At 44.6% G+C, this 23010-nt stretch overlaps 1 protein-coding gene across 1 annotated transcript in view; it reads right to left on the bottom strand.

The window, feature by feature from the left end:
- Positions 1 to 23010, bottom strand: part of NID1 (nidogen 1) — a 99124-nt gene that overhangs the window by 26538 nt on the left and 49576 nt on the right. Inside the window, exons 8-12 of the mRNA XM_068981722.1 lie at positions 22074 to 22319; positions 20171 to 20314; positions 12551 to 12676; positions 6311 to 6460; positions 4124 to 4246 (exon numbers count right to left, since the gene is read on the bottom strand). Coding sequence (XP_068837823.1) covers positions 4124 to 4246; positions 6311 to 6460; positions 12551 to 12676; positions 20171 to 20314; positions 22074 to 22319 — 789 coding nt within the window. The remainder of the gene's footprint in view (positions 1 to 4123; positions 4247 to 6310; positions 6461 to 12550; positions 12677 to 20170; positions 20315 to 22073; positions 22320 to 23010) is intronic.

Raw genomic sequence — 23010 nt, 5'->3', positions numbered from 1 at the left:
TTTCTCACTCTCATGCGTGCAGTTTATCATTTTATTGTATATGTATATACATATGTGGGTTTCTTTTCATATAGACTTATATTTTATATAAATGTGACACACTGCCTATATTCTTTTGTGACTATTTTTTTAATAGCTAAGAAGTAAATTTATCGAGAGAAAGAGACACAGAGTGTGGGCCATCTTGAAAAGTGAGAGCTTTGTATGACTCGATTTTTTGCCCAATAGACTGTTGAGATTTATTCATTCATTTAATTAATTAATTTTGGGGGCCACACTGTATGGCTTGTGGGATCCTAGTTCCCTGACCAGGGACTGAACCCAGGTCCGTGGCAGTCAAAGTGCACAGTCCTAACCCCTGGACCACTAGGGAATTCCCTTTAGTTCACTCATTTCAACTATTGCTATATATCATTTCATGGTATGGATTGTACCCAAACTCATTTGTCCATTTCTCTTGTTAGTAGTCTCTTAGATATTTTTTCTCTTATAAACAATACTTGATGGAGACATGTGTATTTCTAAAGTACATTCTCTCTCGAGCATATAAATAGATGATGAATTTCTTAAGAAAACAGGATTAAATACCAAAATAATCCTAGCAAAGAACTCTGGTTTTATCCTTGTCCCGCTTTTGTAACCCAGGCTACAGGTCTGGATTTGTTTCTGTGCAGTCAACAGAGCCAAGGGGGGCAAGGAGTTGGGTTAAAAAAACAAAAATAAAAAAATGAAACATCTGCTTCCTTTTGAACTGGAAAGATGTGAAGGAGGCCTAAGGAAATAATGACTTAGTCATTTTTAATAGTTGCTGGAATGTCTTAATTAATTTCAGGCACAAAAGGTTGATGCTGCCTGGGTTCATCTAGGCTGGGGGTTGGTAAATTTTTTCTGTCAAGAGCCAGGTAGTGAATATTTCAGGCTTTGCAGGCCTTGAAGGCTCTGCCACAACTGCTGACCTCTGGCTTTGTGGAATGAAAGCAGTTGTAGACTATTGATAAACTAAAGAGCCTGAGTGTTCCAATAAAACTTTATTTGCAAAAACACAGGCAGTGGGCCAGATCTGACCTGCGAGTCATAGTTTACTGACCTGCCAGGAGCCAGCACGGGAGATCCCACCCATGACAAGGTCATGTGGAGAGACCTGATGGGCAAGGTGAGTCAGGTCTCAAAGGGACCTCTGCCTGAGCATCTACCCCCCCAAACCAGAGTCTGCCTGCCTTATTGTACCGTGCTTTCCACTCTTCTGACATAACAGGGGGCCATCCCCGATCACCTTCCTCTAAAAGTAATTAACTTAGGGCTCCAGTTAACAGTCTCCTGCATATGAAAAGAATGTCTCGGCTTAAACCCCTCTGATAGCTTTCGAACTTACCTGACCAGTCTGCCCGGAGTTTTACAACTTGTGAATTGTTTACAGCCCCCCAACTGTGAGAGGCACAAAGCTTAAAGCATCTTAAAAATACAGAGCCTTTTTTTAAAGAGCTAAAAATTATATTGGTGATGGGTTTCACTGTTGAGTCAATGACTGCTGCCAGGCCTCCATATTCTTTATCTTTTAGGCACTTGGGAGGATATTAATCAATGTAATTGGGATATAGAAAAAGGAATATAGTAGTTTTGATGTTAGCAACACTAGACTTTAGAGTTAGTTACTTTTCTCTTTGTTATAAATCACTGTACTTCTTTCATTGTTACAAATTGTTGTGTCCTTGCTGTGTAAGAATGTAACTTTATTTAGTGCTTTCTGAGAGTGGCACCAGACTTTGGGAAGAACAACACAAATAAGTTCTCTGGTTGACAGACCCTTATCAGAAAAGGGCCGTAAAATGTTAATTGGCCTTCTGGCCAGATGATGTAAATCACCTAAGACTTGTGTATACAATTAGGTATGCAGAGAGAAAGCCTGGTCTCGATAAGAGTCAGGGCTGCTGACGCTGCATAATTTTGTATTACCCATTGATCTCTATGTACAATCAAAAGTATAAAAGGCCTTTCCGTATAATAGAGGAGGGGCCAGTCACTGGAAAGGCTGGTTTCCCCTGTGTCAAATCTCTCTCTCTCTCTTTCTTCCTCTCTCTCCCTCTCCTTTTCAGGCTGAATTCCCATCTAGGGCGTGGAGGCTTGCCATGTCTACTTACTTGCCCTGGCTTCTAAGATCCACGCGAGAGGGAGTCCAAGGCGGGGCACCCTCCGCTATTCAAACGGGCGTGGGTGGCCTAATGTAGATGGTGCAAACCTCTTGACCTGAGGTTTTATTAGCTTTCCACGTAAACCAAGTTATTCAGCCTCTTTTCTCCACTAATTTTCCTACTATACTATTTTTTCTTAATCTTATATTTCTAAATAGATAAGTTTTTCCTTGCCAACTCCGTCCCCGCTTCGAATCACCCTGGATCCACTGGGGCTGGACCCCAGCACTGACCTCTGTCCTAAGCAGAAGAAAACAATTTAGACCAGCAATATGTAGTATTATGCATCAAAATTTAAACTTAATTTAATATTTTTCTCATTTTGGATCCTCAACTGTTCTAAAAACCAGTCACACCAGTCCTGCTGAGAGTATGAATGAATAAATACTTGTATAAACCACAGCAGGAATGGAAACTAATGCGGTCATTTATTTCCTTGATAACTAGAAAGAACTATGAGCCCCACCATGCACCACGTCATTCTGCTGGACACTGGAAACATGAAAATAAAATGCATAGGCATCTATGCTCAAGGCATTCAAGGCTAGTGGAGGAGAGAGACATTGAAATAGTTCTTAATCACTCAAAAAAGTGGTTATATGGAAAGTTCCATGTATTTCTTATTGAAACACTGATAAATATACTTGACCAACAACAGTAGCAACAATTAAAGTAAATACCAACACAACTGGTTAACTCCAGTCAGAGGCACCAAATGCATCCTTAATCTCATGACAGGTTACCGTGTGGTTTGGGGAACTGACTTCAAGTTAGAATCCATTGGGCAGAGTTTAGTCTTAGTTTGAGTCTTAGTTCTAGCACTCTGAGATCTCGATTGTGCTTTTATTTCTTTATGTTTTAGCGTCCTTTATATAAATAGAAATAGTAATACTACTTGCTTTAAAGAGATGAACATTACATGAAACGGTAGATAAAGTACCCAGCACACAGTAGGCACCATACAAAAGACAGCCAATGATATGTATTCATTCAAAAGTGTTTGCTGAGATCCAGGATCATTCCAGATACAGAACTAGGGCCATCACTGTCCTTATGGTCTAATGAGATTATCACAGAAGTCTCAGGTCAGTAGGCAACTTTAGAAGCTGCACAGTCCAGGTATAATAGGTAATACAGACAATTCTGAAGAGTCCTCAGTCTGCCTCTTCCCATAACTGGTGGCCTTCACCGTCCTCACCCCCACCCCAGCTCTGTTCCCCATGACTCTTCAGAACCTGCAATGGTTAATTCTAGGTGTCAACTCAATTGGGCCACAGAGTGCCAGATATTTGGTCAAACATTATTCTGGGCGGTTTCTGTGAGGGTGTTTTTGCCTGAGACTAACCTTTCCCGCCACAAACTAGGTAAAGCAGATAGCCCTCCCTTACGTGGGTGGGCCTCATCCAATCACTTGAAGGCCAGAATTGAACACAAATGTGGACCCTTCCTAAGTAAAAAGAATTCTCCCTTCTTGATGATCTTGAATGGAGCACAAGCTCTTTGTTGCCTTTGGACTTCAACAGAAACACTGGCTATTCCTGGGTCTTCGGGCTGCTGACTACAGTCCTGGCAACTAACAGACCTGTATAACGGTGTGTGGGTCAATTCCTTCTAATAAATCTCTTTATATGTAAATAAATACATTTCTCTCTCTCTCTCTAGACACACACACACACATTCATTAGATCTACTTCTCTGGAGAACCCTGACTAATACAGATCAGTTCTTACTCTTCTGATCTAGGTGTGGCACCCTTGGAATTGTGCACTACACAACTGTACTGCTCAATACCACAGCTGCACTCTGATCACCCACCTCAGCTCTCCACGAGCCTCCCACATACCCACCTTGTCTTCTCTGCCAGAGCTATGGACTCAGTACTCATGGATATAGACAGCAATGATCTATCTACTCCGAACATCCCAGCACCTCACCTCCAGGCACGCAATGGAAGCCATCTCCTTGGTAACCATATTTGCAGCGGCACACGAAGGACCCTGGCGTGTTGTAGCAGAAAGCATCGGGGTGGCATCGGCTTGGCTGGCATTCATTCACATCTGCAAGACAGCCACCAAGCCCAGGAGAGTGAGATTTCTTCCAGAATTCCTAGTTTACACAATAATATAAGCCACTCGCTCTCCACTTTTAGGGACCCAATTTCTGATCTGGGAATCATGATTTAAGAACTCACTAAACATTAATTATAAAAACACTGATTCCTCGATTTCTATCTAACTTTGATGTTTTCATGAAACATTGGACTCCAATGTTTCATGAAAACATCAAAGAATTTCTGATCTGGGGACCATGATTTAAGAACTCACTAAACATTAATTATAAAAACACTGATTCCTCGATTTCTATCTAACTAGTAGAAATCGAGGAATCAGTGATGTTTTCATGAAAAATCAAGCATACAAAACGAAAAAAATGAAAGGATTTTTTTTTTGTTATTTCCTTCTTATAAATGAGAGCTTCAAAAATGTCTAAGAGTTGGGAGACAGATGATTAACTGATTGACAGAAAAATCTCAGAGACCAGAGAAAATTCATATTCTCAGTAACAAAGACAAAGTATTTCAGAAATCATGATCTCTTAGAAAGGCTTGGACTTTCCAGAAATACTCTAGAGTATAATGTTCAGTAATTTTGCAAACCAAAGGACCAGGAAACTTTGTTCAGAGTTATCTTATGTCAAATTATCTTGAACAATATGCTGGCCACCAGTGATCGGCTGATCTGAGATCTGAAAGAATTTTGTGGAGTCATTTATTCTCTGCCTCTGCAGTCAAAAAGGGGGCTTAATTTTTGGGGAAGCACAAAATTAGAGCAGGCCAGATGAACAACTGCATGCTGCTGCTGTTGCTGCTAAGTCGCTTCAGTCGTGCCTGACTCTGTGCGACTCCATAGACGGCAGCCCACTAGGCTCCCCCGTCCCTGGGATTCTCCAGGCAAGAACACTGGAGTGGGCTGCCATTTCCTTCTCCAATGCAGGAAGGTGAAAAGTGAAAGTGAAGTTGCTCAGTCGTATCCGACCCTCAGCAACCCCACGGACTGCTGCCTTCCAGGCTCCTCCGTCCATGGGATTTTCCAGGCAAGAGTACTGGAGTGGGGTGCCATTGCCTTCTCTGGAACAACTGTATATATCTTAGTAAATAAAAGGCTGGACTTTAAGTTACATGTCTGTAAGCATTGTTAGTCTTTTCATTAAAGACAAACAATCTCAATCTCCTTAGTCCCTAGCAGACAGCAGGCATTTAATTATGCCTGAACAAGCAAGTGACATACATGTCAAGGCTATGGTTTTTCCTGTGGTCATGTATGGATGTGAGAGTTAGGCTGTGAAGAAAGCTGAGCGCTGAAGAATTAATGCTTTTGAACTGTGGTGTTGGAGAAGACTCTTGAGAGTCCCTTGGACTGCAAGGAGATCCAACCAGTCCATTCTGAAGGAGATCAGCCCTGGGATTTCTTTGGAAGGAATGATGCTAAAGCTGAAGCTCCAGTAATTTTGGCCACCTCATGCAAAGAGTTGACGGCTTGGAAAAGACTCTGATGCTGGGAGGGATTGGGGGCAGGAGGAGAAGGGGACGACCGAGGATGAGATGGCTGGATGGCATCACCGACTCAATGGACGTGAGTTTGAGTGAACTCCGGGAGTTGGTGATGGACAGGGAGGCCTGGCGTGCTGCGGTTCTTGGGGTCACAGAGTCGGACACGACTGAGCGACTGAACTGAACTGAACTGAACTGAACAACCAAGTGACATACATGGAACAAAATAGGACAGGCAGAACAGGTGTCTTCTCCAACAAGACATAGCTCCCCAAACAAAATGCATAATTCAAACTACCTGAGACACAAAATGCAGCCTGTTTACTCAATAGAGCTGAGAGAATTTGTTGTTGTTTAGTTGCTAAGTTGTGTTTGTGATCTCATGGACCATAGCCTGCCAGGGTCCTCTGGCCATGGGACTTCCCAGGCAAGAATACTGGAGTGGGTTGCTGTTTCCTATAGAGAATAATTCTCTTGAATTCAGAGGTGGGTGAGTAACTAGCCTATGATAAGCATCACCTGGGGAACTGTTTCAGGTCTCACAGAGAGGAAAGTCAGAGCAACCACTCACCTTGGCAGGCTCGGCCATCCCCAGAGAAGCCTGGGAGGCAGATGCAGGTGTAGGAGCCGTGGCCCATGAATTTGCACTGGGCCCGCTGGGGGATGTCACAGTCATGAAGGCCCGTCTCGCAGTGGTTGATGGGGCGCAGGTCCATGTCAGCTTCAGACAGAAAGTTAACACACAATGTTTAGGTGAGTCCCCTAAGCAGTCCCCAGGCCTTCCAAGCAGTGTAGTCCAATGAGCTGGAGACTGTGCCTGGGGCCCAGACTCCCAGACGTCTCTTCAGGTTCATCCCCGCTCACAGTGGGGTGCTAGCCCTGCGCTCCTTTGTTTCCTCGCCTGGATCCCACCTCTGCTCAGTGTGTACAGACTGACCCCACAGTGGGTCATACAGCCTGGCTTTCGACCTCAACTTCAGCCCAGGGCTCTGTCTCAGGTCACTCTCCACACCCAGTGCCCAGAACCCATTTCCCCCTTCATCTGGATGTGGAGGTGGACCGCTGCAGGCAGACACGCTTCCTGTGTAACTCTGTTGGTGGAGCATTTGGGCCTGAGGATCTGAGCCTTCCACATGGCATTTTTGACTTTGGCTCACTGAGCGTGCGTGAAGTCACTTTGTGACTTCAAAGCCCGACTCTTTGTGACCCTATGAACTGTAGCCCACCAGGCTGCTCTGTCCATGGGATTCTCCAGGCAAGAATATTGGAGTGGGTAGCCATGCCCTCCTCCAGGGGATCTTCCTGACCCAGGGATCGAACCTGTGTCTCTTACGTCTCCTGCATTGGCAGGTGGGATCTTCACCACTGAGCCACCTGGGAAGCCCGTGGCTCACTAGGTGGGAGGAATATTTATTATGAATGCCAAAGTCAAAGTCATCCATTTCCCACCAAGGAAGGAGAAATAAACTCCCAGGAAGTGAGACAGGGAGAGTGGAATGACTGCGGGGCTCTGGGGAGGGAAGCCCTGGGTTTCAACCAGGTGCATATGAGTCCCCTATGTGACTTTGGATAAATCCTATTAACTTTCCAGAGTTGTACTTTCTTCCTCTGTAGAACAGGAATGACTTCCAGCTTTCCAAGCACAGAGGTCCAGGAGATGGGATTATTATTTTCTAAAGGGTCCTGATAACAAGACTCCTAGGATGCGGACTCAGGAAGTAGGCATATGGCACAGAGGCTAGACAATCAGACTCCATCTTGTACTCTTGCCTCAAGATGACAGTCAAGGGTTGAGACGAACTAACTCTAAAAAATGCTTGAAAGAATCAAGGAAACTTGAATATGGACTGGGTATTCAATCATGTTAAGAAATTGTTCATTTTGTTAGGTATGGTAACAGCATTGTATTTGTATTTTTAAAATTTGCCCTTATATGTCAGATATATATTATGCATATAATGTGCATAAAAAACTAGTAACTCTAGTTAGATGACACGATATTTGGGGTTTTCTTTAAAGACTGAAATATACCAGCAAAATACTACCACCCTCCTCAGCAGTAGCAGTAGTAGTAATAGGGATGGAAAAGATCTTCACGACCAAGATAATCGCGATGGTGTGATCACTCACCTAGAGCCAGACATCCTGGAATGTGAAGTCAAGTGGCCCTTAGAAAGCATCACTAGAACAAAGCTAGTGGAGGGGATGGAATTCCAGTTGAGCTATTTCAAATCCTGAAAGATGATGCTGTGAAAGTGCTGCAAATTTCGAAGACTCAGCAGTGGCTATGGGACTGGAAAAGGTCAGTTTTCATTCCAATCCCAAAGAAAGGCAATGCCAAAGAATGCTCAGACTACTGCACAATTGCACTCATCTCACACGCTAGTAAAGTAATGCTCAAAATTCTCCAAGTCAGGCTTCAGCAATACATGAACCGTGAACTTCCAGATATTCAAGCTGGTTTTAGAAAAGGCAGAGGAACCAGAGATCAAATTGCCAACATCCGCTGGATCATCGAAAAAGCAAGAGAGTTCCAGAAAAACATCTATTTCTGCTTTATTGACTATGCCAAAGCCTTTGACTGTGTGGATCACAAGAAACTGTGGAAAATTCTGAAAGAGATGGGAATACCAGATCACCTGATCTGCCTTTTGAGAAACCTATATTCAGGTCAGGAAGCAACAGTTAGAACTGGACATGGAACAACAGACTGGTTCCAAATAGGAAAAGGAGTACGTCAAGGCTGTATATTGTCACCCTGCTTATTTAACTTCTATGCAGAGTACATCATGAGAAACGCTGGACTGGAAGCAAGCTGGAATCAAGATTGCTGGGAGAAATATCAATAACCTCAGGTATGCAGATGACACCACCCTTATGGCAGAAAGTGAAGAGGAACTCAAAAGCCTCTTGATGAAAGTGAAAGAGGAGAGTGAAAAAGTTGGCTTAAAGCTCAACATTCAGAAAACAAAGATCACGGCATCTGGTCCCATCACTTCATGGCAAATAGAAGGGGAAACAGTGGAAACAGTGTCAGACTTTATTTTTGGGGGCTCCAAAATCACTGCAGATGGTGACTGCAGCCATGAAATTAAAAGACCCTTACTCCTTGGAAGGAAAGTTATGACCAACCTAGACAGCATATTCAAAAGCAGAGATATTACTTTGCCAACAAAGGTCCATCTAGTCAAGGCTATGGTTTTTCCAGTGGTCAAGTATGGATGTGAGAGTTGGACTGTGAAGAAAGCCGAACACCAAAGAATTGATGCTTTTGAACTGTGGTGTTGGAGAAGACTCTTGAGAGTCCCTTGGACTGCAAGGAGATCCAACCAGTCCATTCTGAAGGAGATCAGCCCTGGGATTTCTTTGGAAGGAATGATGCTAAAGCTGAAACTCCAGTACTTTGGCCACCTCATGCAAAGAGTTGACTCATTGGGAAAGACTCTGATGCTGGGAGGGATTGGGGGCAGGAGGAAAAGGGGACGACAGAGGATGAGATGGCTGGATGGCATCACCAACTCGACGGACATGAGTCTGATTGAACTCCGAAAGATGGTGTTGGACAGGGAGGCCTGGCATGCTGCGATTCATGGGGTCGCAACGACTGAGCGACTGAACTGAACTGAACTGAACAAAATGCTTTATAATATGGAAATTGAATAACAGGCACACCAGGGTTCATTATGTTTTTCTCTCTACTTCTGTATATGTTTGAAATTATCCATTATACCAATAATTTAAGCCTAAAAAAAAGTCAAGGGCTGAGGTCTAGGAGGTGATTTCTGATGGCTAGTTCAGATACTCTGGGGTTCATAATGTACTTTAACTTCTGGTTTTATAGTTCTAAGGCCCAGGTCAGAGTACTGGCCCTCACAATGTCATAACAGAACCTTTCCTTCTCTCCAAGGAGGCCCTCAGTGTTTAGATTATCCTGGATACAAGAGAACGCCTCATCTTTTTCCTCAGTGAGTCTTCCCAAGATTAATTCCAGTTTATCCTGCCTCAAGGGCTTCAGGAGAGAGTTCTTAACACTGCCAGAGAACAGGTAAAGAGGATGCTCTTCAAAGAAGAGGATGCTCTTCAAAGGTCTAGGTCCATGAGAGGTTAGCAAAGTACCGTATTGATGGATGAAGGCCCAGCCTGCGGACTTAGCAGCTTAAACTCCTGAAGCTGAAATGTTAACTAACTCCCATGGAATGGAACAGGGATCACTGAAGCAACTCCTATGGGCCAGAGGGTTACTAGATTTTAAATTGCTAAAGCGGTCCAAATTTCTGCCTGGAAAACAGAAAACCAGATTACACAGAACCAACCCAAGGACACACTGTTTCCTTGAACGCCTCTCGTCATCTCACTTCCCATCGTTTCTAACATTCTTCTTTCCTCCAGGGTCCTCTCTTGACCAATTCCTTCAGCTCACAAAATGTGAAAAGGACACTCTTGGAGAATTGGGGTCAAAAAAAGGTAGAAAAAATGTATTCAGACAGAACAACCAGCAAAGGAGTCTCAGTCCTCCTCCATTAAATAGTTGTCATTTAAAGTATGTGAGTGATCACTTCACATGTTGTTTGCTCCTGCCTCATTTCACCCCACCCATCATAACAGGGAAGGACCTTGCTACAGCCTAGATGGATGGGTCCTGCTCAGCCATCACCTTCATCTATGCCTCTATTTATTTTATTATTATCTGGGGGGCAGCCAAGCTGTAAGGCTTGTGGTACCTTACTCCTCCAACCAGGGGTTGAAACTGTGCCCCCTGCAGTGGAAGCATGGAGTCTTTTAACCACTGGACCACCAGTTCCCAGGATCCAGTTTTACCAAGGAATTCTGGGAGAGTGAAACTGACCACTAAATTATCCAGTGATGAGCCAGAGTATTTTTTTTGCTTTCAGGCAGACTTGGTTTTATCCAGTGAGCCATCACTCTGTGTGGTTAAGTCTCAAAGGAGCCAGTTAAAAGAGACAAAAGGCCAAGTATAATGGAATTGCACAGGGGCTACTGACAGGGGGAGAAGCACTTGAACTTGATGATCTTCAGGTGGTTTTCATACTTGTTTCTGAGCAATGGGATCCATTACTCAAACAAAATGTTACTCGGAATTTCATATATAGCAAAATGAAATAGTCTGTCCATGGCTTACTTGTGTCCCTACTGGCAGATCCTGGGGCATCTCTAAGGGCTCCTTGGGACACAGGAAGCCCGTGGTCCAGTCTAATCACCTCATTGTACAGGTGACAGAGAAGTTAAGTGTCCTTCTCAAAATCCAAAGCCTAGGAGTAGACATTTGCTTACCACCCGTGTTACACCCTGCTCTAGCCCCTCCATGAGGATGGATGCCAGAAACAGCTGGAAACAGAAACCCAGGACATCATGCCTCACACATGTCTGTCCCAGCATTGTCCATGTCACCACCCAAGGGTTAAAGGATCTGCCACCCAAGTTTGAGCCGAAATGTAATGTAAATGGTACTGCCACAAAAATAGACCTTTGAATCTCCTTCATTGAAAAAAGCAGAGAAAGAAGTCAGGTCAAATTCACAGAAATTGTTGTTCTCAACGGGAAAAAAAAGATAGAGGTAACTTTAGCAGAGCTGAAATCTCAGCTCTGTGCAAAGGGGCCTGGCTGTGTCTCAGTACACAGATGTTTGGGTCATACTCAAAATATGAGAACGGCCTGTTCCCTCCACCCTCAAGACACCACCTCACCCTGGGACCTTGGCAGCCTCTTATGAGTTTCAAGACAGAGCAAACACAAAGCCTGCTAGGGTTTAGTAAACAGCAAGGAAGAGGCAAAGAGATGGTTCCTTGATGCAGTGAAAGAGAAATATGTTTTAAATTGGGAATAAATGTTGAGCTCAGATGCCCCCTTCAGCAAGCTGCCCTCCAGACCTGGAAATATCCAAGAATCTTTGAACCTGAAAGTCTTGGAAACTACAGATCAAAGTGCAGCAGTGGGGAAAGGGGGGAGATTGAAACAATCTGGCTCTTTGTAGTCGGCCCATCATCACCACCATGTGGGATCTTAGTTCCCCGGTCAAGGATTGAACCCAGGGCCTCTGCCTTGGCAGATGCAGTCTTAACCACTGGACTGCCACGGAAGTCCCCTTAACTTCTAACTTTGATAGGCTATGAAGTTATGCTAGTACTTGTGGTTTGTAAAATGGAAATCCACAAGCAGAAAGGCCCCAAATGAGTTTTAGATGCAAACCAAGAAGAATTTAATCAAAGGCAGATAATGACACAAATACCTATAAGGTGTTCCCTCCACATGAATCCCAAGGCCACTGATTATAAGGAGGAACATGTCTAATTGTTTGAATAGCTATTTAAAGAATAATGGAAAGAATTAAAAGGAGTTTTATTAAGAAGAGAATGGTATTACTAGTGCAGACAAATAATACTGCTTATGCCTTGTACCTGTGACTCTCCAGGTAGTCAGAAGAAAGGAACAGAGACTGATTCACCTTTGTAAATGGCTCTCCCCAACAACAAAACCAGGAATCTTCCATCTCAGCCTGGATAATTACTGAGGCAATACCATTCACACAGGCACTGACATACATCCTATGAATACTCGTTTTGAAAAGTCACCTACTCACAGACATAAAGAACAGACTTGTGGTTGCCTGGGGAAGGGAGGCAGGAAAGGGAAGGATTGGGACTTTGGGATTAGCAGATCCAAACTCATGTATAGAATAAACAGCAAGGTCCTACTGGGTAACGCAGGGAGCTATACTCAATATCCTGGGATAAACTATAATAGAAAAGAATATGGTAAAAGAACGTAAAAAAAAGTCACCCACAGAACTTACCCACACATGTTCCCGCCTCTGAAAACCGGTAGCCCTCCACACACTCACAGCGGAAGGTTCCTGGGTGGTTATTGCAGACTGCGTGATTGCCACACACCGAGGGCTGCTCTGAACATTCGTCGATATCTAAAGCAAAATTTTGTTTTAAGTGCAGACTTTAAAAAAAAACACCTCTCCCAACGTCACTATACATAATAAAATATAAAGTATTTTGGCCTGCAAATGGATCCATTTTAAAACACATTTTTAGTATTCCAAAAGTATCGCTAAATATTTTCTTCTGTGAATAACTGGAGATAGTGATCCCAAGGCCCTCCTCATAAATAAAACTGCTTCTCCCACCTCCCCCCGACCCTTCCCACCTTCCATCTCCTGGAGTTAGTTGTTGACCCAGGGACCACTAACATCAGATGGGCACATCTGTGTTAGAAAGATGTGCAGACAAGTCTCCCGACTCTGAACAAGGTTCCTAAGCTACCAACTGTAATTAAATACGCTCTGGTGGTGCTAGTGGTAAAGAACCAGCCTTCAATGCAGGAGACATAAGAGATGCAGGTTCAGTCCTTGGGTGGGGAAGGTCCCCTGGAAGAAGGCATGTAGTTTTGCATGGAGAATCCCATGGACAGAGGAGTCTGGTGGGCTACAGTTCATGAGGTTGCAAAGAGTCAGACATGACTGATCACGCATGTGCCACCATCCTGAGTTTAACGCACTAAAAGGCAAACCATTAACTCATAAGATTAAAAGTGACATTCTCTCATAGGACAGTTCTGCAGTCATTGAGCGGTGTGACGGGAACAAAGAAACACACATTTCAAAGCTGAACACATACATACATATACATGTGTGAGTCACTCAGTCGTGTCCGACTCTTTGCGACCCTGTGGACTGTAGCCTGCCAGGCTCCTCTGTCCATGGAATTCTCCAGGCAAGAATACTGGAGCTGAACACGGCTAGGTTCAAATCCTGCCTCCTTTGGTGACTAGCTTGTGTGGTCCTGGAGAAGCTGCCAAACTACTCTGCCTCAGTTTCCCTGTTAGTAAGTACATACAATACTATTCATCTTGAGAAGTCCTTCTGAAGTTTATAGAAAATAGATGCAAGCCTAACCTGCTCAAGAAATGTACCTAATTGGGACTTGCCTAGTGGTCCACTGGTTAAGATTTCACGCTTCCAGTGCAGAGGCATGGGTTCGATCCCTGGTTGGAAAACTAAGATTTCTCATGTCATGTGGTATGGCCAAAAAAAGAAAAAAAATTAAAAAAAAAAAGAAATGTGCCTATTATTAAGTATAATACCTATACCACCAGCATGGGGCTGTTCCATTTCTAGAAACACAGCCCCTGGATGGCCACGGCACTGGGAGGCCAGTCTGTAGTCACCACTACAGTGAGGCTGGTTGGCCCAGACGAAAATCAAGCTGAGCTGTCATCACCTCGGTTACCTGCCCACTGATGATCTGAAATAAACACAGTCACACAAGATCCCTCTGTGCCAACCTCATTCTCAGGGTGTAGTTACTTCTGGCATTTTTCAAATTCTTGGAGATGCATGTGAGGAAGATTTCATAATGGCTGAGACCACACAACTCCCCTCGCCTCTCAACCTCCCCTCCTCAATTCCATAACATGAATCTTGCTCGTGCACCCACCTCCAATGGCCTGTCTAGCCAGTCTCTTTCCTGATGAGGCCAAAGTCCTGCTAGCTTATTAGACAATGTCACACAACACAAGCATTTTTGCCACTTCAGCCCCATAGTTGGACCTACACTCAGACAAAAACACAAACCAAATGGCATTCAGCTTTTTGAAACTATACTGCAACGTACATTTCTGTGACATGCTTAAGATATAAAATCTCATATCACTTATATGTGGAATCTAAACTATGGCACAAATGAACCTATCCACAAAACAGATCAAACCAGTCCATCCTAAAGGAAATCAATCCTGAATATTCATTGAAAGGACTGATGCTGAAGCTGACGCTCCAATACTCTGGCCACCTGATGTGAAGAGCCGACTCACTGAAAAAGACTCTGATGCTGGGAAAGATTGAGGGCAGGAAGAAAAGGGGGCGACAGAGGATGAGATGGTTGGATGGCATCACTGACTCAATGGACATGGGTTTGAGCAAACTCCGGGAGATGGTGAAGGACAGGGAAACCTGGTGTGCGGCAGACCACTGGGTTACAAAGAGTTGGACACGACTTAACAACTGAACAACAAGAACAACAACAAACCTGAAACTGACTCATAGACAAAGAGCTGACTTGTGGTTGCCAGGAGGCAGGGTGGGAGGAATGGACTGGGAGTCTGGGTTTGGTACATGCAAACTATTACATTTAGAATGTATAAAAACCAAGGTCCTAGTGTATAGCGCCAGAAACTACATTCAATATCCTGAGATAAACCATAATGGAAAAGAATATTAAAAAAAGCAAAGTATATGTGTGTATAACTGAGTTCTTTACCAAATAGCAGAGATTGGCACAACACTGTAAGTCAACTATACTTCAATTAAAAAAAAAAAAAAAAAGCTACAAGATGTCAGACCAGGGGACAAGTCCAAGCACTGCTGGAAGGTTACAGAACAAAGCCCCACCGAAGCCCCCTTTTAAGAAGCTGGAGCTGGGCTGGGGTAGAGGGATATTCAGCAAGTGTGGCTTCCCGGCTCTATCCACCAGCTGCTGCCTCAGCAACGTGGGAGGAAAAGCTCATTCTGGCTTCACTGTCTGCACTGCAGCTCTCAGAGGACCCCCCCGTGCAGACTGCAGGGCTCCACAGCCGAGGCTGAGCTGCCAGAGTGCAGAGTTTTCAATCACAGGGACAGAACAGAATCACCAGGGGAAATTTTCCAAGCTTCATTTCCCCCCGGAAGGTTTCTTAAAATCACTTATTTATTTGGCTGTGCTGGGTCTTAGTTGTGGCATGTGGGATCTTTAGTTGCAGTATGTGAGAACCTTAGTTCCTTGACCAGGGACGGAACTCAGCCTCCCTGCACTGGGGGTGCAGAGTCTTATCCACTGGATCATCAGGGAAGCCTGCCACTGGAAGGTTTATGGAAAGGGAGACTGCATGTTTCAAGAAAGCTTCTTAGGTGCTTGGAAGGATGTTCTCTGGCAGGCCCTACTGGGGGAACCACTGGCAAATAGGATCTGGGGGCTCCTGGGATGAGGAAGGGAATGGTCCCCCAGCATTCCCACCTCCATGCAGGTCTACACATAAAAGCCAAGCTGGGTGATGCTTTTTTTTTTTTAACAAAAAAAACGCTAGCAATCTCCCTGCTGATATCTCACGGTCATTACAGTTTGGAAATTCTTTGAATGCCTGATTGAAACCCTCTCTTCTGTAAATGGAGGCTAGGACTCTAATCCCTTCTTCAGTAGAAACCATGCACTAGTGATAACTGTTCCTTGTAGAACATCACGATACCTCCTTGAAGATTATTGTTCGTGTGTGTGTGTGTGTGTGTGTGTGTGTGCATATGCTCTCAGTAGTGTCCAGCTCTTTGCAACCCTGTGGACTATAGCCCCAGCTCCTCTGTCCATGGAATTTCCCAGGCAAGAAAACTGGAGTGGGTTGCCATTTCCTACTCCAGGGATCTTCCTGACTCAGGACTGGAACCTGCGTCTCTTCTGCCTCCTGGATTGACAGGCGGGTTCCTTACCACTGAGCCACCTGGGAAGCCCATTACTGTTCTTACTGGTCAATATCTGGGCAACATTTTCTCTAGGAAGAGATTTCCTCTCAAATAAATCATTCCCTAACCCAACAGGAAGATCCTGAATTATTCTTGTAATCACTGCATCCATTTTGACTTTTTTTCTGAGTGGCTACTTTTCACATATTTTCAAAAACTCCAACAAATAATAGTTTCTCCAGTGTGTCCTCCTCATAAACGCCAGGCTCTGGGAGGAGAATCGTCTCAGGACAGATTTGTTAAATGCCTTGAGTGCACTCAAAATTACTCAATGGGAGGTTGTCCAAAACTTTCTCCTACAGCCTCCCAACTGAGAAATATAGGGAAGTCATCCTGCCAGGCACCAGCGCTCTGATTCAACTGGAAATCTTCTCCAAATTACCCTGAACGGTCACCCTACAGTGTCCAACCAACCCCATCCTTGTTCTGGATGTCATCTATCATTATATCAAGGCGACACATGCTGAATGACAAAGGCTCATCCTCATTCTTCTCTTCTGAGGCACTTTCCAGGTCAAAATAATATGTGAAGTGATCTGCTTAATGCAATTTCCTACCAACAGCCTGGTGTCTCAATGCATTAATACCACGAGGCTTATTCTCGTGACCCAGAACAAACAGTAGCAGGACTAGGAACAGACGCACATTCCATGGTGCAAATCTGCCATGCTGAGGGCTAATCACAGGGCAAAAGCAAGTACACATGCCTTCGTGGGCAAGGACATAAGAAGGGTTTCCAGGACAGCAACACATCAATCCATAAAGCATGGCTGGTGGTGTCTTGGGAGATGAGGCAGCCAGCCAAAGCAGGATTAGCCAAAGGTTATGGCTTCAGCGAGGCGGGCTCAGTGACCCACTCCAGTATTCCTGCCTGGAGACTCCCTTGGACAGAGGAGCCTGGTGGGCTACAGTCCCTAGGGTCGCAAAGAGCTGGACACGACTGGAGCCACTAAGCACTCATGCATGTATGGCTTCAGCAGTTGGAGAAGATGGCTCCACGTTTTATTAACGTTCAATTTGCTTAGGAAGCTGAAGCTGGGCTGCATAAAGACTGCAGAGTTGCAGGCTTCTGCTGGAGAAATGGGGTCACCCCATCTCTATGTGTTGTCTGGCAGGGCTCTGCTCACATACACGCGGGATCATGCTGCTCTAAACCGGCCTGAGCCAATTCAGCCATTCAAGACTGGTGGGCTCTCTGGGGAAATACTGGGAAACTCTGAAGATCAGAGGTGAGTAGGAACTACGTCCCTTACGCAGTGGTAGGTTACAAGGGAAACAAGTCTCAGACTGAATTTTATCACACGGACAAAGTTATCAGCAAGCTGGCTGAACAATCGTACAAGCTGTTCCCGTAAGCCGTTTCTGTTCTTCATCCTTCCAGACGTTCCAGTGAACACCATTCATAAATTTCACTCTGAAGCAAATGCAGCATGATCAGCTAACTTTTACATTAAATTAGCACACTATAGCTGCCATTAATTGAAGGCATTCAGTGGATTCAATTCAGTGGATTCCAGACCAGAGGCGTCATTCCCATACTCCAAATTCTGCTGGGCTCCCCAGATTATTTTAGCTACAGTCATTCAAGGGGGCTGCTCATCATTCTAACCAAACAGATATGTGCACACTACCCATTTCACTAGAGAAGCTTACCTCTAGCATTCCTTACATTTGTTGGTGAGCCTACCGTGGCAGGTTAAGGAAGCATTCGACATTGTGGGTTTTTGGCCATAAAGCTCAGCTTGTGGGATCTTAGTCCCCCAGTCAGGGATCAAACCTGTGCCCCTTGCAGTAGGAGCTCAGAGTCCTAACCACTGGACCACCAGGGCATTCCTAGCGTTTGGTATTCTTACGATAGTTGCATCTGTGTGGATTTTTCATCGAGATAGGAGTCAACTAACTGTCTTTTGGTGGCGAATTAAACTTTAGTAACAAACATAAATATCAAGCTGTTTATATGAAAGTATTCAAAGTGCAATTATAAGTAATAAGTATTATACAATGAAGACAGTGGAATAGAGACACTTGAGTCAGTTACTCAAGGTCCAACATTCTAATATCCTTGGTTCAAGTTTCTCATCTGTAAAAACAGGAGTAAACTTCCCACCCATTAGGGTGGCTTCTATCAAAAAAACAAAACAAGTGTTGGCAAGGATGTGCAGAAATTGCAGCCCTTGTGTACTGGTGGTGGGATATAAAATGATGCAGCTGCTGTGGAAAACAACGTGACGGTTCTTCAAAAAAGTCAAACACAGAATTGATGTGATCCAGCAATTCTACATCTGGGTATATCCCCAGAAGAGTTGAAAGCAGAGTCTTAAACAGATATTTGTACCCCCATGTTCACAGCAGAAATATTCACAAGAGCCCAAGAAGTGAAGCAACCCAACTGTCCACAAACAAATGAATGGTTTTTGTAAAAAAGGAATATATGCATCCCATGGACTATTTCTCAGTTTTAAAAAGGAGGGAAGGGGGTAAGAGGGAAGGGACAAACTGGAAGATTGAGATAACACAAGCACACTACTATATATAAAATAGATAACTAATAAGGGCCTACTGTTTCGCACAGGGAACCCTACTCAATACTCTGTAATGGCCTATAAGGGCAAAGAATCTAAAAAAGAGTAGATATATGTATATGTATAACATATTCACTTTGCTATACAGCTGAAACTAATACCACATTGTAAATCTACTATAGTCCAATAAATTTTTTTTTAAAAAAGGAAATTGTGACACAGGCTACAATATGTATGAACCTTGAGGATATGATGCTATGTGAAACAAGCCAGTCACAAAAGGACAAATAGTGCATGATTCCACTTACATGAGTTGCCTAAAGTCCTGGAATTTGCAGAAAGTAGAATGGTGGTTGCCAGGGGCTGGGGCCAGGGGCTATGGAAAGTCATTATTTAATGGCAAAACTGTTTCGATTTTGCGAATGAAGAGATCTGGACATGGACGGTGGTGATGGTCACACAACAACGTGAAAGTACTTAATGCCACTGAACTGTACGCTTAGAAATGGTTAGAATGGTCAATTTTATATTATGTGCATTTTACCACAATTAAAAATGATTTTTAAAAGACAGAAATGAAAACATCTATCTCATCAGAGTTGCTGAATTAGATGAGATGCTGTTTGTGAAGCGCCTAACACAACAATGTTACTAACAGTTATGGTCACACGCTAAGTCACTTCAGTCATGTCAGACTCTTTGTGACCTCATGGACTGTAGCCCACCAGGCTCCTCTGTCCCTGGAATTTTCCAGACAAGCACACAGGAGTGGGTTGCCATTTCCTACTCCATATGGTCATATTACGGAGAAGGCAATGGCACCCCACTCCAGTACTCTTGCCTGGAAACTCCCATGGACAGAGGAGCCTGGTAGGCTGCAGTCCATGGGGTCACTGAGAGTTGGACATGACTCAGTGACTTCACTTTCACTTTTCACTGTCATGCATTGGAGAAGGAAATGGCAACCCACTCCAGTGTTCTTGCCTGGAGAATCCCAGGGACAGGGGAGCCTGGTGGGCTGCCGTCTATGCGGTCGCACAGAGTCGGACACGACTGAAGCGACTTAGCAGCAGCAGCAGCAGCATGGTCATATTATGTGTAGTTATTAGCAGCCCTGACTTTCTCTTTCCTTTAAACCTGAGTATTCTCAAGATGAAGTGGTGTATGGCCTTATAAATTCTGCTCTGCTGCTTAGAGTCAGGGCATCTGATCAGATGATGAAGGGGCCAGGACCCTTAACATCGTGGGGAAACACTGAGTGTGGGGCTTAAACAACTCGGCATGCCCATCAGTATTTATCTCCCCTGTGTTTCCTTGCCTCTCCCAGCTCTCTGCTTTACAGTATCTGTTTGCCCCCTGCAAACCTCCCCACACACGTCCGAGTGAATGGCTGTACCGTAGCAGGTCCGTCCGTCTCCTCGGAAGCCGATGGAGCACTCACAGGTGAACTGGGTCCCTGGGCCGGGGCGACAGGCTGCGTTGGCGTCACACCCATGACTGCCAGTGTAGCAAGGATTCTGAAGGGCATCAGGGGAGCCATCTGCAAAGGCGGAGACATTGAAACCACATGAGGACTCAGAAACGCTTACAGGTTACCTCTTCCCCCAGAAAGCAGGACAGGACTGATGACCAGGAAACCTGCCGACTCCTGCTCACTTTAAGTGGGATCAGCAAACTACATCCCTTTGGACTCATGTCTATTTTCATAAAGTTTTATTGGAAACCGGCCACATGCATTTACTTGCAAGTGGTCTGTGGCTGTTTTTGTGCTACTGTTGTAGAACTGCATTCATGACCGAAACTGCATGATGAGCAAAGCCTCCAATATTTGCTGTTTGGCCTTTTAAGAAAAAACATGCCAACCCCTGACGCCTGGCGCTACAGCGGTCAAAGAAGGGCGAGAAACACCTGTCCTCTTCTGGTGTATGGAGAGCCAAGGGCCAATCTGACCAGCTGGAGAAGTGACCTGGGTATGGAGGGAGAACCAAAAATAACTGAGATAGAGAAACACCACACCCAGACACCAAATATACAGAACCTCTACGGCTTAAAGATTTGGACTATGTGAGACCTTGAGGCTGGGCGGTCACACTAGCTCCAGCTTCTTCCACAACCTGAAGCACCCTAGACCAGACCCCAGCTCCACGTTGTGCTGTCCCAGGGCAGAGAGCTCACCGTAGGCTCTGGGCCTGACTTTTAGCAGATTTGATTTGGATTTCCCCAAGCCCTGAGCACACATTCCTTTCACAGTTGAGTGCCAGAGTTTTTTAAAATAGGCACATGAAAAGATGCTCAATGTCACTAATTATTAGGTAAATGCAAATAAAAACTACAAGGGGTACTACCTTTCACCAGTCAGAATGGCCATCATTAAAAAGTCTACACATAACAATGCTGGAGAGAGTGTGGAGAAAATGGAACCCTCCTGCACTGTGGCAGGAATGTAAATTTGTGTAGCTACTATGGAAAATGGTATGGAGGTTCCTCAAAAAGCTAAAAACCAGAGTTGCAATATGATCCAGCAATCCCACTCCGGAGCATATATCCAGACAAAACTACAAGAAGATAGATGTCCCTATGTTCATAGCAGCACTATTCACAACAGCCAAGACAGGGAAGAACCCAAACGCCCATTGACAGATGAATGGATAAAGATGTGATACATAGATACAATAGAATATTACTCAGCCATAAGAGGGAAAAAGGAATGAAATAATGTCATTTTGCAGCTACATGGATGAACCTAGAGACTACCATACTAAGTGAAGAAGTCAGAAATGTTATCATTTCTATGTGCGACCTAAAATATGACACAAATGAACTTATTTACAAAACAGAAACAGACTCACAGATATAGACAACAGACCTGTGTTGTCAAGTGGTGAGGGCAGGGGTTGGGGAGAAGGGGAGGGTAGGACTGGGGAGTTTGGGATTAGCAGATACAGACTTACATACAGAATGGTATAGAATGGATAGAGAACAAGGCCCTACTGTATAGCACAGGGACCTATATTCAATATCCTGTAATAAAGCATAATGGAAAAGAGTAAAAAACAAATACATAAATAGAAATAAACACACGGCTGCAGGCAGGTGCAGCCCTTGAATGATCTACTCGTTACCTTAGGTTTTCTAAGAATCATAGATGAGAAGATATTTATTTTTGTCAGGAGCTATTTTAGCATGACTTTCTTCTTACCGAGAACAAGAGATGAAGAACAACACGTCAAAAACACAGAGAGGGCCATGCAGGTGGACACACACACACACAATGCCCAGTCTGAGCCGCCACCTCTTACCCCTCACAGGACCAATGGAGTTGCTGAGAGCATAGCGCAGGATCCTCTCCTCCTGGTTGTACAGGACAAACACGCTGTCCACAGAGAGCTGCTGGGTGCTGGGCAGGACTGGCCGGGAGTCGTCGTGGACGCACTCCTGGAAGGTGATGGTCTGGCGCCACTGGTAAGTGTGGATGTGTGAAGGGGCAGTGCCATGTTGCTCGGGCTCCGTCACCGTGTACTCCCGGGTGGAGGATGATGTGATCACTGGATGTGGGCGGCAAGCAGGGAGACAGAGGAGAGAGCTTGAGGATGCAAGACGCTTAGGACATGAAAATCATCAGCAGGGCTTCCCTGGCAGCTCAGTGGTAAAGAATCTGCCTGCCAATGCAGGAGACACGGGTTCGATCCCTGGTCCGGGAAGATACCACATGCTGTGGAGCAACTAAACCCCTGCGCCGAAACTATTAAGCTGGTGCTCTAGAGCCCAGGAGCTGCAACTACTGAAATCCTGGGACCGTAGAGCTGGTGTTCCATAACAAGCGAAGCCACTGCGATGAGAAGCCTGCTCACCACAACTAGAGAGCAGCCCCCACTGGCAGAAACTAGAGGAAAAGCCTGACCAGAAACGAAGACCCAGCAAAACCCAAAATAAATAAATAAAATAATCAGCAGTATTCTCTGCTCATAATGTGACCAGATGAGAGGTCAGATGGAACAGGATAAATAAGACCATTTATTTCAGTGTTGAGATTCATTCTGCTGCCTAGATTTCCTATTATTGCTGTTATTTGCATTAGGAATATTTATTGCTTTTTCTCATCAAGTGTTTCTCTGTAAGTTCCTTAGTCAACCCAGGGACTAAGGCCTGATGGAAAGAGCACCAGCTTGGAAAGAGATATGCGAGAATTCACAACTTGTACCTTCGTTCACAAGGAGCATGATCACAGACCAGTTA

Source organism: Capricornis sumatraensis, chromosome 10, assembly GCF_032405125.1.
Source record: "Capricornis sumatraensis isolate serow.1 chromosome 10, serow.2, whole genome shotgun sequence".
Classification (NCBI taxonomy): domain Eukaryota; kingdom Metazoa; phylum Chordata; class Mammalia; order Artiodactyla; family Bovidae; genus Capricornis; species Capricornis sumatraensis.
This window is presented reverse-complemented; position numbering and strand designations above follow the sequence as displayed.